General features: G+C 52.4%; 5 protein-coding genes across 5 annotated transcripts; 2 read left to right on the top strand and 3 right to left on the bottom strand.

The window, feature by feature from the left end:
- Positions 1–433: 433 nt before the first annotated feature.
- On the bottom strand, positions 434–3,335 carry P170DRAFT_380484 (transmembrane 9 family protein). Its single transcript, XM_024845529.1, has 4 exons — positions 2,786–3,335; positions 1,373–2,712; positions 650–1,323; positions 434–601 (listed from the first exon to the last, which is right to left on the bottom strand). Exons 1-4 carry the CDS (start codon positions 2,871–2,873, stop codon positions 583–585), a joined length of 2,121 nt encoding a protein of 706 aa, XP_024705414.1. The 5' UTR covers positions 2,874–3,335; the 3' UTR covers positions 434–582.
- Positions 3,336–3,521: 186 nt separating this feature from the next.
- On the bottom strand, positions 3,522–5,480 carry P170DRAFT_435302 (ubiquitin domain-containing protein DSK2). The gene is made up of 2 exons (XM_024848909.1): positions 4,809–5,480; positions 3,522–4,728 (listed from the first exon to the last, which is right to left on the bottom strand). The coding sequence occupies exons 1-2, from the start codon at positions 5,274–5,276 to the stop codon at positions 3,784–3,786; spliced, it is 1,413 nt and encodes a 470-aa protein (XP_024705413.1). The 5' UTR covers positions 5,277–5,480; the 3' UTR covers positions 3,522–3,783.
- Positions 5,481–5,717: 237 nt separating this feature from the next.
- On the top strand, positions 5,718–10,421 carry P170DRAFT_435300 (DDB1/RSE1 family protein). Its single transcript, XM_024848908.1, has 4 exons — positions 5,718–6,195; positions 6,387–8,460; positions 8,657–9,941; positions 9,992–10,421. Exons 1-4 carry the CDS (start codon positions 5,952–5,954, stop codon positions 10,016–10,018), a joined length of 3,630 nt encoding a protein of 1,209 aa, XP_024705412.1. The 5' UTR covers positions 5,718–5,951; the 3' UTR covers positions 10,019–10,421.
- A 406-nt stretch (positions 10,422–10,827) lies between these two features.
- Positions 10,828–12,195, bottom strand: P170DRAFT_445490 (aldo/keto reductase family protein; the record flags this gene model as incomplete). The annotated part of the gene is made up of 8 exons (XM_024850717.1): positions 10,828–11,097; positions 11,162–11,297; positions 11,359–11,446; positions 11,502–11,592; positions 11,647–11,711; positions 11,772–11,792; positions 11,841–11,917; positions 11,972–12,195. 8 exons carry the CDS (start codon positions 12,193–12,195, stop codon positions 10,828–10,830), a joined length of 972 nt encoding a protein of 323 aa, XP_024705411.1.
- Positions 12,196–12,948: 753 nt separating this feature from the next.
- Positions 12,949–15,371, top strand: P170DRAFT_445489 (putative transketolase; the record flags this gene model as incomplete). The annotated part of the gene is made up of 6 exons (XM_024850716.1): positions 12,949–13,132; positions 13,185–13,613; positions 13,663–13,783; positions 13,837–14,659; positions 14,713–14,790; positions 14,853–15,371. 6 exons carry the CDS (start codon positions 12,949–12,951, stop codon positions 15,369–15,371), a joined length of 2,154 nt encoding a protein of 717 aa, XP_024705410.1.
- Positions 15,372–15,419: the final 48 nt, after the last annotated feature.

Here is a 15,419-nt window from a genome sequence, read left to right as displayed (position 1 = left end):
ATAGGCACCCGGGGTAGTGTGAGCACTGCTACTTAAGTAGATAGTAGCGCAGAAGTAGTGCGCTCACACCACACCCACAAGCACTGGCAGGCAGTCAAGCAAATAAATATCCTCTCTCGCACCCTCTCACCCACCCAAACCCGACCCGATCAAGTATTTAACTGCCTCATCGCAGTCAACGAAGTTCGCGATGGATGGCGGGGTAAGCCAGCTCTCGTCTGCTTGGACTGGTTGATGCCCCCTGCACATGACTTGGTCGGTCGTTATTGGTGGAGGGACGCTTACGGTCCGGATCTGCCTCTGGAGATGTTTGGATGGCTTCATCTTGGCACTTGGGTTTATTTCCCTGTTTAGAGGGTGGGTCTATTTAAAGACTGGGTTTAGGGTTATTATAGGGTGGATGGGTTTGCTATGGGTGCTATGGGTGCTATGGGTGAGAAATTGGATTGCTGGTCGCTAACTGCTGATGTATATAAGATACAGGAAGGCATGCTGGGAGCTCTGCTGGCATGGTCTGGTTTTTTATCTTAAGAAACAATGGGAAATGGGGTAAGGAGGGAATGTAGGTAGGAAGGGTGTCGATTAGTCGACTTTGATGGCACTGGATACTGTTAGTGGTGTTCGCATCGACATCCTAAGAAAGGCTCACCTGTAGATTCGTCGGATAAATGTATACGCCGTCAGGAATCCGACCGTCCCCGTCAAGAGCCCGTACACGGCACAGGCGAGGAAACTGTAGCTGAAGAAGAGCAGACTCGACACGAATCCCGTGATGTGTAGGTGGAACATGTAGTACCAGATGCAGTAGGCAAACACCCAGAAGGCACTGCTGCCGCCGGTCAAGAAGCTTTGCCACCACCAGTGGTAGTTCTCGGCGCAGAGCTGACTGTAGGTGGCGATGATAGTCACCTCGCTGACTGTGACAATCAGGATGCTGGAGACGGCGCTGAGGAACCCGAACACATAGTAGTATCCACTCTTATCCTGCCAGAGGTTCTTAAACACGAAGAGGAGCTCGATGAACAGAACTGCGAACGGAGCTAAGCCGGTCAGGATCGTGCCGTGAATGCTGTGCAGATACCACGGCTGCGGAGGGATCTGACGAGGAATCGACGTGGTCTTGGTCGGATGTTCCCATGCCGTCGTTCGGACGAAGCCGAACCAGCTACCCACATACACCAGCGGCACTTGAATGAGCAGCCACAACGCGAGAAGACCGATCAGCGTCCCGAATGGGATCGCCGTGCTGGAGGCCTGAGCCCACACGAACAGGTTCAAGATGAAAATGAGGGAAAATGCTAGTCCCGGGAAGAAAAGAGCGGTCTGGTATGTCAGTGATCTGGATCGGGGACAACTGTCAGTGGCGACTTACAATTAACGTGTTCTTTCTCCAATTTACACCACCGAACGTCTTGTACAATCTTCCCGAGAAATAACCGGAGAAAAGACCGGCGAATACAAACAGGCCCATGCCGACGCTGACAAACCCGCCGCGGAAGCTGGGATTGAGCACGCCGAGGCAACTCAAAAAGAGAAGCCCCGAGGCCATGAACAGGAGCTGCGTGCCGGAGCCGACGAGAGGTGCAAGGAGGCCACTGTACTCGGGCGTTCGGAAGACATCGGCATGGAGAAGTTTCCAGCCACTGACATCCTCGAGGGCTTCGTCTTCGGAGAGCTCGGCGTCCCGTTCGACGTCATCCCCCTGTTCGTCGCCCTTCCTCTCGAGGGTTTTCATCTTGGCTGCATTGCGCGCCTTCAGTTTACCCTCGTCCATCGCCCCGTCTCCACGGCCCTTGATATCACCTTGGACAGTCCGGCTCCATATGACGTACACGGCCACGGCAAGAACGCCGGAGATGGTCAACGAGTTGAGGATTGCGAGCCAATGCGTCATCGAGCCATCATCCTGGTTGCTGAAATACAGATCCCACCGGTTGGACCAGTCGACGCCATTCTCCTCCTTGAAGTAGACCGAGTACGTATATGGGACCTTGAGAGTGGCTCCATCGTCAACGTCGTCATCGTCCTGAGGGATGTACGACGATCCCGGGTACATTTCCTTCAATCGCGACGTGTTCGGGGGGATATACAGCTCCAGGCCGTCATGGTGCTCGTGAACCTGTTTGGGACAGCCACCTTCTTCATGGTCTTCCGCCCGGATACTTTTCGGATAGATCTCAAATCCATTCACAAATTTACCACCTTCGGGTGATGACCGCCAGCGAATCACAATGGTGAAGTGGTTGTTGATGTAAGTCCGTTGTTTTCCGTCGACGGGAGAGTAGTCCTGGAAGCCCAACTTGAATCCGGTGGCGTAGTACTTGCGACTGCGGTCGACGGTGACAAACTTCGTTGCTCCGGGCAAGTTGTCTGCAATCCATTCGGCCACGTATCCTTCTCTTATGAGTTGTCGGCCCCATTTAACATCCTTGCGCCCAACTTCCTGAGTGCAGAGCGCCTGACATTCCACGTTCTTGCCCATTCGGAGTTCGAAATCGGAGGTCATAATACGATCGCCGCGAAGGATTTCTCCAAGATTCAACGACACACTCTGGCCCGAGCCGAAGGGAGAACCGCCATGCGTTCTCCCACTGGGAGGACAGACGAATGGCAGGTTGTAATAGGCATACTGCAGTTGGGTATGGTCGGAGAAGATCTTGTTCACCTGAAGGGGGATCGGTTCGTCGTCATTATACCGTTTGACAGAGTAGCCTGTTGATTACAAAAACCACCTATTAGCTAAGGATTGTCTTTCAGACAGGAAAGTCGCAAGGAACCAGCGTACCAGGAATGTAAAAGGCGCAGGCGTAGGAAGCAAACAGCAGCCAGAGCGCCCATTGACGAGGGCTCCTAAACCATCCCAGCGCCATCATCTACGAAGGGAAAAGGAACGATGAGCCCACGCCAGGTGAAAAGGCTAGCACGTCGACATGCACGGTGTGTCGGTGGAATGAATCGTACGTGGCGGGTACGAAAGCACGGATGTAGATCAATTATGTAGATTAATCGGCGCTAGTTTTCCTCCAGAGCTAGACTCGCTAGACAAGAGGAAGCGTAGAGGAAAGAAAATGTATATCCAGATATAGAAGCACCGAGGATTATTCCAACTCACGACACGCAATGAAACAGTAAAAGCCGGTGCAGGGGCAGGAAGTGGACACTGGATGCGACGGAGAAGAGAAATTCCGAGAGAGAGAGCTAAGGCGGTCTAACGAGTGTGAACGGCGACAAATGCCTTGAGGAAGAGGGGTAGATAAAGTCTGCTCGAGAGAGAGAAAGAAAGTACGCGAGGAGAAGAGGTAGGAAGGAGATAGGAGATGACAGGTCGATAGTCGGGAGTAGCAAAGAGGGAAGAGGGAGAGAGAGAGAGAGTCTAGAGTCGATCGGCTGCAGACCCGACGGAGGCCGAACGCGGTCTAGCGGCATTCCGGCCAGCAGCGCCAAGCTCACCTGATCCTCGTGACTCCCGCGTGCGTTTATGAACTTATTATTCGTGTTCACTTCTACTTCATACAGGTGGTCCTCATTCATCATCTTTCATTAAACGTGGCAGAATTACCTAGCAGAACAAGAAAAGAGTTGTAATATCTCTGATTGATAAGCCCGCCTGAGGAGCTGCCGTGACATATGCAAGCCTTCCTCCAATCATTTCTCCTATACACATCCTGTAGAAAAGCACGAGGTGGGGAGTCAGAAGTAAGAACCGCCAAGGCCTGTCATTTTCCCCACGCGAATTAAGGGCAAGAAGAGAAGAGCGCTCGCTGGAATAAGAATGAAAAGGATTTAGGATGGGTTGCCGAGTAAATATTCCACCGCACCTTGCACGCTGCCGCCCGACCGACGCAGAGCCTCGATGTTTCTCTCGAATTCAAAGAAGCCCATGTCGTTCAGCTGTCGCAACTGCTCGGCGTATCGTTCCTCGGGCGGTCGGTTGTCTGGGGGAGCTGGGCTTCCAAGCCCGCCACCTCCGAAGAGGGATGCGAACGGATTAGCACCGGCAGCGACACCACCGTCGCCCGAAGGACCACCCATCGCTTGCATCATCTGCTGGAAGAGAGCCGGATCCCGGAGGAACGGGTTCTGCTGGGGGTTGAAGGGATTTTGGCCAGCTTGGCCGGCAGCCTGTTGCCCGAACAGCGCAGGGTTGAAGAGACCAAAAGGATTCTGCGCGGTTTGCTGGTTCTGACCATCTCCGCCAGTGGTTCCAGCGGCACCCTCGCTTCCGGTTGCGCCCTGAGTAGCGCTTGGTTGACCGTCGCCGGCGGGGTTGGACGGGTTTGCGCCCATGGGGTTGCCACCAAAAAGCGCAGCGAAAGGGTTACCGGCACCGAGACCCGGAGGCATCATGAAGGGGTTGAATGGCGGGGCAGCCGGCGTCGGTGCAGCACCACTGTCGGCGTTGTCCTGAGCACCGCGATTTTCCTCCGGCGTCGTGTTGGTTACACCGGGGGCCGGGAATGGGCTACCACCACCAAGACCTCCGGCACCACCCATGGCTCTCTGCATCTGCATCGCGTGGCGGAGGTTGCTAGGATCCGTAAGCATACGACGGAATTCGGGGCTTTGCATCATCTGTCGCACTCCGGGACCCATGTCGCGCAACATGGGATTTTGTTGGATCATCATGTCGATCACTGCGGGATTCTGCAAGGCTTCGTTCATGGTGGACACGAATTGAGGGTTTTCGAGCATGCCGAGCAGACCTTCGGCATCGGGAGGAGGTCCCATCTAGGCAGCCACTGACGTTAGCATTATAATTCACTTGGAGAGAAAGACAACAAAGGAAAGAAAGAAAATAATAAACTTACACCACCATCCGGGCCAAACATCCCAGCTCCTGGCAGTTGTGCGAATCCTGCATATCTGGCCCCTGTCAGTCCGGCCAGAGGGTTGTTGCCCGTGCCAGCTGCGAGATTTGTGGGCACGCCGGCGGCCGAGGGGTTCGCGGTGGCGGCGGGGGTTGGCGCAGAAGTGGCGGCACTTTGAGAGGGACCGCCTTGACGTTGGTTGCTGGCGGCGCTTTTCACCAGATGAACGGTGTGTCCCTCCTTGATCTTATATGAAGCCAGCGTCTCGTTATCCTTCAACACCCGTCCGGAGTAGATCAGACGCTGCCGGTCGGCCGGGGTGTCCGCATACTCCGAGGTCGATAGCTTTTCCTTCAATTCCGAAACAGGCGTTGACGGGGGGAGTGTGAGAGTGTACTTGGCATCGTTTGACGATTTGATGGTGAAGGTGATGGGCGAATCCTCCGCCGCGGCGGTGTCATCGGCCATGATGATGGATACGTAATAGTATGGGGGGGAAGGTGGGGAGAGGGGAGAGATCCCAAAATGAACGCAAGATATTAGCAGATGAGGAAAGGGATGTCGGACAGGATCGTGGGAACAATGAACACAAGAAGGAAGTAATGGGCAAGGATAGTCCAGAAGGCAAGGTCTGGGGGAGAGAGAGAGTCTAGAGGAACGGGAGGATTGGCGTCGTGAACAGGCAAGGCAAGTCCGTCTGATAGCAACAGAAACGGGCAGAAACCCATCGTCCGCCTTTCCGGTGGGCGTCCCGTGCCAAGTGCGCTGTATGGTCCGTATGGCCCGTACGGTCATCGTTACGGGACTCAGTGGGTCACCTGACATCAGAGCAAACAGACCAAACGCCGAGCTGCTTTCCCTTTTCTTCCACACCGGAATTTTTCTCATCTTTTTTCTTCTCTCAGGACACGGTCGGCTGCATTGTCGAGTCTGGTTCCCCCAAGGCTCTTCCCCCCACGCCCCAATCCACGAGGACACTCGTTCTCGAGAGTCCTCTTCTGTCATCCCTGCGCCCTGCAGCAATGGGATTGCTTTCATTTTAACTGTCATTCGGGCTGCAATCGCGTCGTAAACAAGCACAACACTCTTGTCTCCCCCGGTGCGAGCTCTTCTCTCGGCTAGAGAGAGCTTAGTTTGCCCACCATGGCCACCACTTCACATATGTTCATGTACTCCCTGACGATCCAGCCTCCTACTGCCGTCACGCAAGCCATCCTGGGTCAGTTTGCCGGCACCAAGGAACAGCAGATCGTCACGGCGTCCGGCTCCAAGCTCACCATCCACCGCCCCGATCCGGCTCAGGGCAAGGTCACCCCGCTCTTTTCGCAGGATGTCTTTGGGATCATTCGCTCCCTGGCCGCCTTCCGCTTGGCTGGAAGCAACAAAGGTATGTTTTTTTCAGTTCCCTCCCTGTCGTGGAATTTCCAAGATCATCATAGTGATTCGTCAAGCTTCCCGGGCAGCACGATCCCCATCGGCCGATCCGGTCCCCTAAAGGAGGCGGGACGTGCCCCCGGTCGACGGACGTTGACGGGCTGGGCTTTTTCTAGTCTGAATTGTGCTGAAATATGCATATAGATTATATCATCATCGGCTCGGACTCGGGACGCATTACTATCATTGAATACGTGCCCTCCCAGAACCGGTTCAACCGGATCCATCTCGAGACATTTGGAAAATCTGGTGTCCGCCGTGTAGTGCCGGGTCAATATTTGGCGGTTGATCCCAAGGGCAGAGCGTGTCTCATCGCCTCCGTTGAGAAGAACAAGCTCGTCTACGTTCTGAATCGGAACTCGCAGGCCGAGCTGACGATCTCATCCCCTCTCGAAGCCCACAAGCCTCAGACGCTGGTTTTCAACATCATCGCCTTGGATGTGGGGTATGAAAACCCCATCTTCGCCGCGCTGGAGGTTGACTACTCCGAGTCCGATCAAGATCCCACCGGACAGGCCTTTGAAGAGGTTGAGAAGATGCTGGTGTACTATGAACTGGATCTTGGTCTGAACCACGTCGTTCGGAAGTGGGCTGATCCCGTCGATCGCACGGCGACGATGCTCTTCCAAGTACCGGGCGGCGCGGATGGACCCAGTGGTGTCTTGGTGTGTGCTGAGGACAGCGTCACTTACCGTCACTCCAACCAGGATGCGTTCAGGGTACCCATCCCTCGGCGCAGTGGGCCTACGGAGAACCCCGAGCGCAAGCGAAGCATCGTCGCAGGTGTCATGCACAAGATGAGGGGTGCCTTCTTCTTCCTGCTTCAAACCGAGGATGGCGATCTCTTCAAGGTCAACATTGAAATGGTCGAGGACGACAATGGCCAGTTGACTGGCGAGGTGCGACAGTTGAAGATCAAATACTTTGACACAGTTCCGGTTGCCTCGAATCTGCTGATTCTGAAGAGTGGTTTCCTCTTCGTTGCCAGCGAGGCCGGAAACCACCACTTCTATCAGTTCGAGAAGCTGGGTGATGATGACGAAGAGATCGAATTCACCAGCGAGACTGTGTCGGCGGACCCAACGGTGCCTTGCGCCCCCGTCTACTTCCAACCCAGGGGTGCGGAGAACCTCAACCTCGTCGAGACCATCAATTCCGTGAACCCTCTCATTGACAGCAAGATTGCCAATCTTTCGGAGGATGACGCCCCACAAATCTACACAGTCTCCGGTACCGGGGCGAGGAGTACCTTCAGGACTCTTAAGCACGGTTTGGAGGTTTCCGAGATCGTGGAATCCGAACTCCCTAGCGTGCCTTCGGCCGTGTGGACGACGAAGCTGACCCGGGCTGATGAGTTCCATGCCTACATCATCTTATCCTTTGCCAATGGCACTCTCGTGCTTAGCATCGGTGAGACCGTCGAGGAAGTCACCGACACCGGCTTCCTCTCGTCGGCTCCCACGCTTGCTGTCCAGCAACTCGGAGAGGACTCCCTTATCCAAATCCACCCCAGAGGTATTCGCCACATCATGGTTGACCGACGGGTTAACGAGTGGCCTGCCCCTCAACATCGGTCTATCGTTGCGGCTGCTACCAATGAGCGTCAGGTTGCCGTGGCTCTGAGCTCGGGCGAGATCGTGTATTTTGAAATGGATGCCGATGGAACCCTTGCCGAGTACGATGAACGACGACAGATGTCAGGCACCGTCACTTCCCTCAGCCTGGGCGAGGTTCCTGAGGGCCGTATGCGCAGCTCGTTCCTGGCTGTTGGATGTGACGATTCGACAGTCCGTATCCTGAGCTTGGACCCAGACTCAACTCTGGAGAATAAGTCCGTCCAGGCCCTTACAGCGGCCCCGTCTGCCCTCGAGATCATCTCAATGGCTGACTCGAGCTCGGGAGGTACCACCCTCTACCTTCACATCGGTCTTTACTCTGGTGTCTATCTCCGTACTGTTCTGGATGAAGTCACTGGCGAACTCTCCGACACTCGGACAAGATTCCTTGGTTCGAAACCCGTTAAGCTGTTCCAAGTGTCAGTCAAGGGACAGACAGCAGTCTTGGCCCTCAGCTCTCGCCCCTGGCTAGGCTACTCCGACATCCAAACCAAGGGCTTCATGCTTACTCCTTTGGACTATGTGCCACTCGAATGGGGCTGGAACTTCTCGAGCGAACAGTGCGTGGAGGGCATGGTCGGAATCCAAGCCCAAAACCTGAGGTATGTTTCATCCATTCTTTCCCTTTTGATATTCCGTGTCATTGCCCCCGATCGTATGATGAGAATTCGAATCCGAACTTCTATGTGGAACGTACTTTTTAGTTATATCTCCAATTGTTCCTACTGAGATCGAACTTTCCAAACACACTGTTTGATTCATATTAGTTCTGAGGCCTTGGCTAATATGTTTTAATAGGATCTTCTCTATCGAGAAGCTGGATAACAATATGCTCCAGCAGTCGATACCTCTTTCGTATACCCCTCGTCGCTTTGTGAAGCATCCTGATCAGCCGTTGTTCTACGTAATTGAATCCGATAACAACGTTCTGTCGCCGTCCACGAGAGCTAGGCTCATCGAGGACTCCAAGGCGCGAGATGGCGACACCACTGTGCTTCCACCCGAGGAGTTTGGGTACCCCCGGGGAACGGGTCACTGGGCCTCGTGCATTCAAATCGTTGATCCCGTTGATGCTAAGGAAGTGGTTGGTACCATCGAACTCGAGGAGAACGAGGCAGCGGTCAGTGTTGCGGCTGTTCCCTTCACTAGTCAGGATGATGAAACTTTCCTGGTGGTCGGAACCGCCAAAGACCTGACTGTCAGCCCGCCCTCCTCCGCGGGTGGATTTATTCACATCTACCGATTCCAGGAGGACGGCAGGGAGCTTGAGTTCATCCACAAGACCAAGGTCGACGAGCCTCCCCTGGCTCTTCTCGCTTTCCAAGGTCGTCTTGTTGCTGGAATTGGCTCTATTCTCCGGATCTACGATCTTGGTATGAAACAACTCCTCCGCAAATGCCAGGCTCAAGTGGTGCCGAGAACTATCGTGGGTCTTCAGACTCAAGGCAGCCGAATCGTCGTCAGTGACGTCCGCGAGAGTGTCACCTATGTGGTGTACAAATACCAGGAGAATGTCCTCATTCCATTCGTGGACGACTCCGTTTCTCGCTGGACGACGGCAACCACTATGGTGGATTACGAGACGGTTGCCGGCGGTGACAAGTTTGGTAACCTGTGGCTTATGCGTTGCCCTAAAAAGACGTCAGAAGAGGCAGACGAAGACGGATCTGGCGCTCATCTTATCCATGAGCGTGGCTACCTTCACGGTACTCCCAACCGTCTGGAACTCATGATTCATGGGTATGCCCAGGATGTTCCGACCAGCCTGCACAAGACACAGCTCGTTGCCGGTGGGCGCGATATCCTTGTGTGGACCGGATTCCATGGCACCATTGGCATGTATGTGCCATTCATCAGCCGAGAGGATGTCGACTTTTTCCAAAACCTGGAAATGCAGCTAGCGGCACAAAATCCCCCTCTGGCTGGACGTGACCATCTGATCTACCGGAGTTACTACGCGCCAGTCAAGGGCGTCATTGACGGCGATCTGTGCGAGACGTATTTCCTATTGCCTAATGATATGAAGATGATGATTGCAGCGGATCTCGACCGTTCGGTTCGCGAAATCGAACGGAAGATTTCGGTAAGTTCTTCAAGCCCTGGTTCGAAGCTCTGTGCTAACGTGTGGAACAGGATATGCGAACGAGGGTGGCGTACTGATTTGATAGGGTTCCGGCCGGCGTCTTTAGCAAGGGCTTGTTATGGCTTTGTGGGGGTTCTGTCCTACTCAATACCCGATAATTTATTTCCTGCCTATTATGTACAATTGATATGGCCCCAGGTGGTCATCCACTCCAGCTCCAGTTCATCTATCTTGTGACCGTAGTCACAGTCTCTTGCCTCGCTCGATCTTCTGCCTCCCTCGGTTGATCTTGAGCTGGATACGGCATGTAACCTCTGGTTGCATCCTGTATGAGACGAGAATGAGGCTGTTCTCAGCCTTCGACGCTTTTTGAGTACGGTTTTATCTGCTCTTCACAGATATGAATCGTAATTTATCAGTCGGGACATTCTAGTATATAGTATAGCATCTAAACAATTTCAGCAACACAATACACTTGTCTAGTATCATTCTCTCGAGACGGTCCCTCCACAACCTCGCCCGAGGATTCATCTCGCCGCGAATACAATTCTCACTGTTCACAGCCGCGAGAAACCCCCAGATGCATGCGGATCTTGTGATTCTCTCGCACATAATGTTGATCAGTCATCTAGATGGAAGTCCCGTCTCGGAGAGGCCCAGTAGGCTAGGTTTTTTTTCACGGTCTAACATAAATAGCTGTATCGTATCTATTCAGATTCATTGAGGGGACAATAGCCAAACTAGCCTTCATGAAAACTCAACGTTCCTAGACTAAGCGATATACCAAGACATCGTGGAGTATGATAGTGTCCACAGTCGATAGCTATTTCATATGTGGAAGGTAACCGAATCCTTAGCATCCTTGGCTACATCCCAAGCGGAAAAATTACACCGGCTGATCAAGTTCTTCATCATAGATGTTAAACCCGATATGATCCTTAGGTTGCAAATTTCGAACTGCGTACTCTTCGTTCCGGCCCACGAGGTTCGACATCTGCTCGACTTCCAAGACTTCCAACGGGATATGGCAGTTCCGATTCTCGATCATTCGATCTATGTTCTTGGATTTTGGTACGGCGCAAGCTCCCCGTGCAAGAATCCAGCTCAGGATGACTTGCGCGGCCGTGCACTTATATTTCTGTGCAAGAGTATTGACCTGAGGTATAGCAGATGGTGTGTCAGCTGAAAAAACGAAGATAAGGAAGCGTTGCAGCCATTACATATGGGTCTTGCAGAGGACCATTTGATTCGCGGCCCACGACTGCAGGGGCAGGAGCACCGCCTAGGGGACTATGGGCAACTAGTTGAATCCCATGGGCTTGACAGAAGCTTAAGAGCTTTTTCTGTGGAAAGTATCTTTGTCTTGTGAGCATCACTCTACGTCCACAAGTATAACGTATATCCTCCGAGTACTTACGGATTGAATTCGACTTGGTTGGCTGTAGGAACTATTCCAGTCTCACCCATCAGACGCTGCAGCTTGAGAATGTTGAAATTCGAAACACCTGTGTCCTAGTTCTAGCAAGATGTGATTAAACGGTCATGTTGCAGAAAGCGAACCTATATGCTTGACCTTTCCAGTCGCCAAAAGTTCGTACATGGCCTTCCATGTGTCCGGATAGCGACGGGACATTTCCAAATCAATAACCGGCTGTAGCCAAAATATCAGTGACTATAATTTAGGAACACGGCATTGGGAGCAAACCTTGTTGGAGCCGTCTTCCTTCCGAAGAGTTTCATATCTCTCATTGTGGGAGTAAGCAAACGGATCTACATTGTGTCGTTAGAGCAATATCGGACTAGGCAACAGCAGGCTGTTCGGGCGAGTACTATGCATGAGATAGAGATCCACTGTAATGATCAATCAGCTACGTCAGTTGATCATGGCTGGTCACATACCATAGGCGACTTGTAGGTTTGTCAAAGTCCGCTCCAATCCAAGACCGACAGCATCCGGTTCGTGAAACGTGTTGTGTCTGGCACATGCTTCAGTGACAACCTTTCGCTATCCAGATATGAACACAGCTCACAGCTTTGACACCAGAAATATTTCTGATCTGGAAATTCCACTCTCTTGGATGGCTTGACCGACACCCCTTTCTACCCGTCCGTTCCCGTACGCAAAGGCCGTGTCAATATGGCGATACCCTGTCTTAAGTGCATTCAAAGTGACATCTTTGGCGGCCTGTTGGGGGTCAGCTTGTAGGTCAACCTGGAAAGTGCCGAAGCCAAGTGAGGGAATTTGATGAAGCATTTCAGACAAAAGAGTTATTGTAGGCAGTAAGGGATAGAGGAAAAGGTGGATATTTTGAACTTGGTAATGACGTCTGTATGATCTGATGGGGTTTTGTAGTCTGGTGCGATTCATTCGCTTCTGGGGCGGGCACATAATAAGCAGCTGTGCTGGGGAAGCATAGGCCGTAAAGGGATTTCTCTCGCATCTACTTGTTACTCATGGACGTCATCTTTGAGTGGTTTGCTGTATGTGAGCATTGTTTTAGTCATTGCTGTTGTTTTATTATGGAAATATGATATCATTGCTCAGCGCATGTCCGTTGGATTTGAAATGAAACAAGACAATACAAGCCCGAGGGGTAAAAGAGTGATATCACCTTTATGCTCAAAGAAGGAATTGAAAGAACAGCAGGCGAGGGGGTGCGATCCTTTCCCCCTCTGCGCATCCAAGATGGCTTATTTTTAGAAGGATCATCCGGCTGTACAAGTTAAAAACAAGAACTAGATGACCTATGGGTTACATGATTACATGGGTGGGATGTATGTGCGGACTCATTTCACGTCATCTTGTGGAACATTTGAACAGCGACGTGTGATGAGGCTTTCTCCCTCGCTCGGCCAAATGCGTATCTCATCGGGCATAATAGCGTACCTCGATATGTCTACGCCAATCTATAAGACGAGCGCCATAGAAGAAGATATCGCTTGATCTAGTCAATCTTGGACATCACAGGTTGCCTGACTTTTATACTGAAAAAGACACTCCATCGAGATGGCTCCTAGCAGAATTGTTGATCCTACATCCTTCCAGTCTAATGATGCGAATGGACTCAAGGCGAAAGCCTTGCAGGAGACGTGCGAGCAGCCCGACATATTTTATCAGGACAAAAGATCAATTGAAGTCATTCGAGGTTTGGTCCTGGATTGTTGCCAGCAATGGGGTACTGGCCATGGAGGTATGTGGCCAGCCAGAAGGCCAGCCAACGACAGACTAACGCGGCGTGGCAGGGAGTGCTCTCGGGATGGCAGCTATAGCTCAAACCCTTTGGCGACATATCCTGCGCTATGACCCTGCACACCCCGACTGGTTCGATAGGGACCGGTTTGTGCTGTCGAATGGCCATGTGGGCATTCTGCAGTACATTCTCCTGCATCTAAGCGGATACGAAAAATGGACCATGCAGCAACTGAAAGGTTACTGCCACCCCACTGCTTTGGACTTCACCAGTATGACCAAGACTCATCCGGAAATCGAGTTTGATGGGCTGGACATGTCGACCGGGCCGCTGGGCCAGGGCATTGCGAATGCGGTTGGCATGGCCATTGCTAATATGAATCTCCGAGCCACCTTCAACACGGACCAGTCAGAGATCATACTGGGGAGAGTGTATTGCTCTACTGGGGATGCTTGCTTACAAGAAGGGGTCGCTTTGGAAGGTGAGATCCAGGTGATATATTCAGTTCATCCGAGACTTATTCCTCTCAGCAATCTCCCTCGCTGGGCATCTCAAGCTCGACAATCTTACTCTCATCTATGACAACAATGGCATCCAATGTGATGGTCCCATCACTCTCACTACAAGCGAGGATGTAAACGAGAAAATGCGGTAGGTTAAGTCGCACCAGATATCCAGAATTTCCTAAACTAAGTAGTCGACAGAGCTTGCGGGTGGTACATTATTGATGTCTTCGATGGCAACCACGACGTGGCCAATATATATACGGCCATCACTTACGCCAAGCAGCACAGAGGGAGCCCTGTGTTTATCAATATAAGAACCACGATTGGGCATGGGACCGACAAAGCAGGAACACACAAAGCGCATCACACGTCCTTTGGAGGACAGACCGTAGACCAATGTAAGAGGAAGTGGAATTTGGACCCCCAGCAGACACATTACGTTCCCCAGGAGGTTCGCACGTATTGGGCAGAGATCCCTAAGCGTGGTAAGATACTCTACCAGCAGTGGGAAAGGAACCTGGAGAAATACCAGATGGCATGTCCAGAGAGAGCCGAGCAACTGTTGTTGAAAGTGCACGGAAGGCTACCGTCGGGCTGGATGCGGCTTCTCCATGAATTTCAGCCTCCAAACCACCCCATCCCGATCCGCCAAGCGTCCGGACAAATCCATGATTATCTTTGGGATACAGTCTCATTTATCGCGGGCTCGGCAGACCTTTCCGAGCCCAACTTCATGCTGAAAGGTGGACAGCAACGCTTTGGCTCCCCTAGCCACCACGATGGAATGTCATACAGTGGCCGATACATCCACTACGGGGTTCGAGAGCATGCAATGATGGCAATTGCAAATGGCATATCTGCCTACTCGCGAGGGGCATTCATTCCAGTCACTGCCACGTTTGCAATGTTTCAGCTTTATGGAGCGCCTGCTATCCGTATGAGTGCACTCGCCAGACTGCCCGCCATTCATATTGGCACTCATGATAGCATTGCTGAAGGTGCCTGCGGTCCCACGCACCAGGTCAGAATCCCCCACCCCAATTGAGTGCCATTCCATCCCTGACGCGCGAGTAGCCAATCGAACTTGTTAATCTGTTCCGCTCCATGCCCGACATTCTGCATATCCGCCCGGGTGATGCCGAGGAGGCTATTGTGAGTATTTAGCAGAAGCACTACTGATATACGTCTATGAAATAGCTCACACTATAGTACAGGGTGCCTGGATGATGGCATTGAGCTTTGATGGGCCATCAATCATCGGTCTGAACCGTCACGCCGTCCCAATGCAGTCAGGCACAAATCGGCACAAGATGCAGAGAGGGGCTTATGTTCTTAACAAAGGTGTGGGATACCAAGTCACCCTGGTCTCAACCGGGGGAGATTTGTTTCACGCGGTGGAAGCAGCACAGCTGCTAAAGGATTGTGGGGTCCCAACACGTATAGTCTCAATGCCATGCATGCGACGGTTTGAGGAGCAGGACGAGGAATACCAGCGAATGGTTTTTCCCTGGGATGGGCGGCCTGTGGTGTCATTTGAGGCCATGTCGACTGACGGCTGGGCGAAGTATGCCACGGCAAGTATAGGGCAACTTGGTTTTGGAACTACGGTGGCCGCAGAGGCTGTTTATCCCCACTTTAAACTCACTGCTGAGGATGTCAAAGAGCGTGTGCTCAAGTATCTGGATGGACTGTTGGGAAGGAATGCACACACGGTTCCGTGGCGGAACATTTAGCTAGTCACATAGTGATCCCCGGAATCTTCATTTCACAAAGGATTCACT

This window comes from Aspergillus steynii, assembly GCF_002849105.1.
Source record: "Aspergillus steynii IBT 23096 chromosome Unknown P170scaffold_3, whole genome shotgun sequence".
Classification (NCBI taxonomy): domain Eukaryota; kingdom Fungi; phylum Ascomycota; class Eurotiomycetes; order Eurotiales; family Aspergillaceae; genus Aspergillus; species Aspergillus steynii.
Note: the sequence above shows the minus strand (reverse complement) of the source record. Positions and strands in the feature narration are given on the sequence as shown.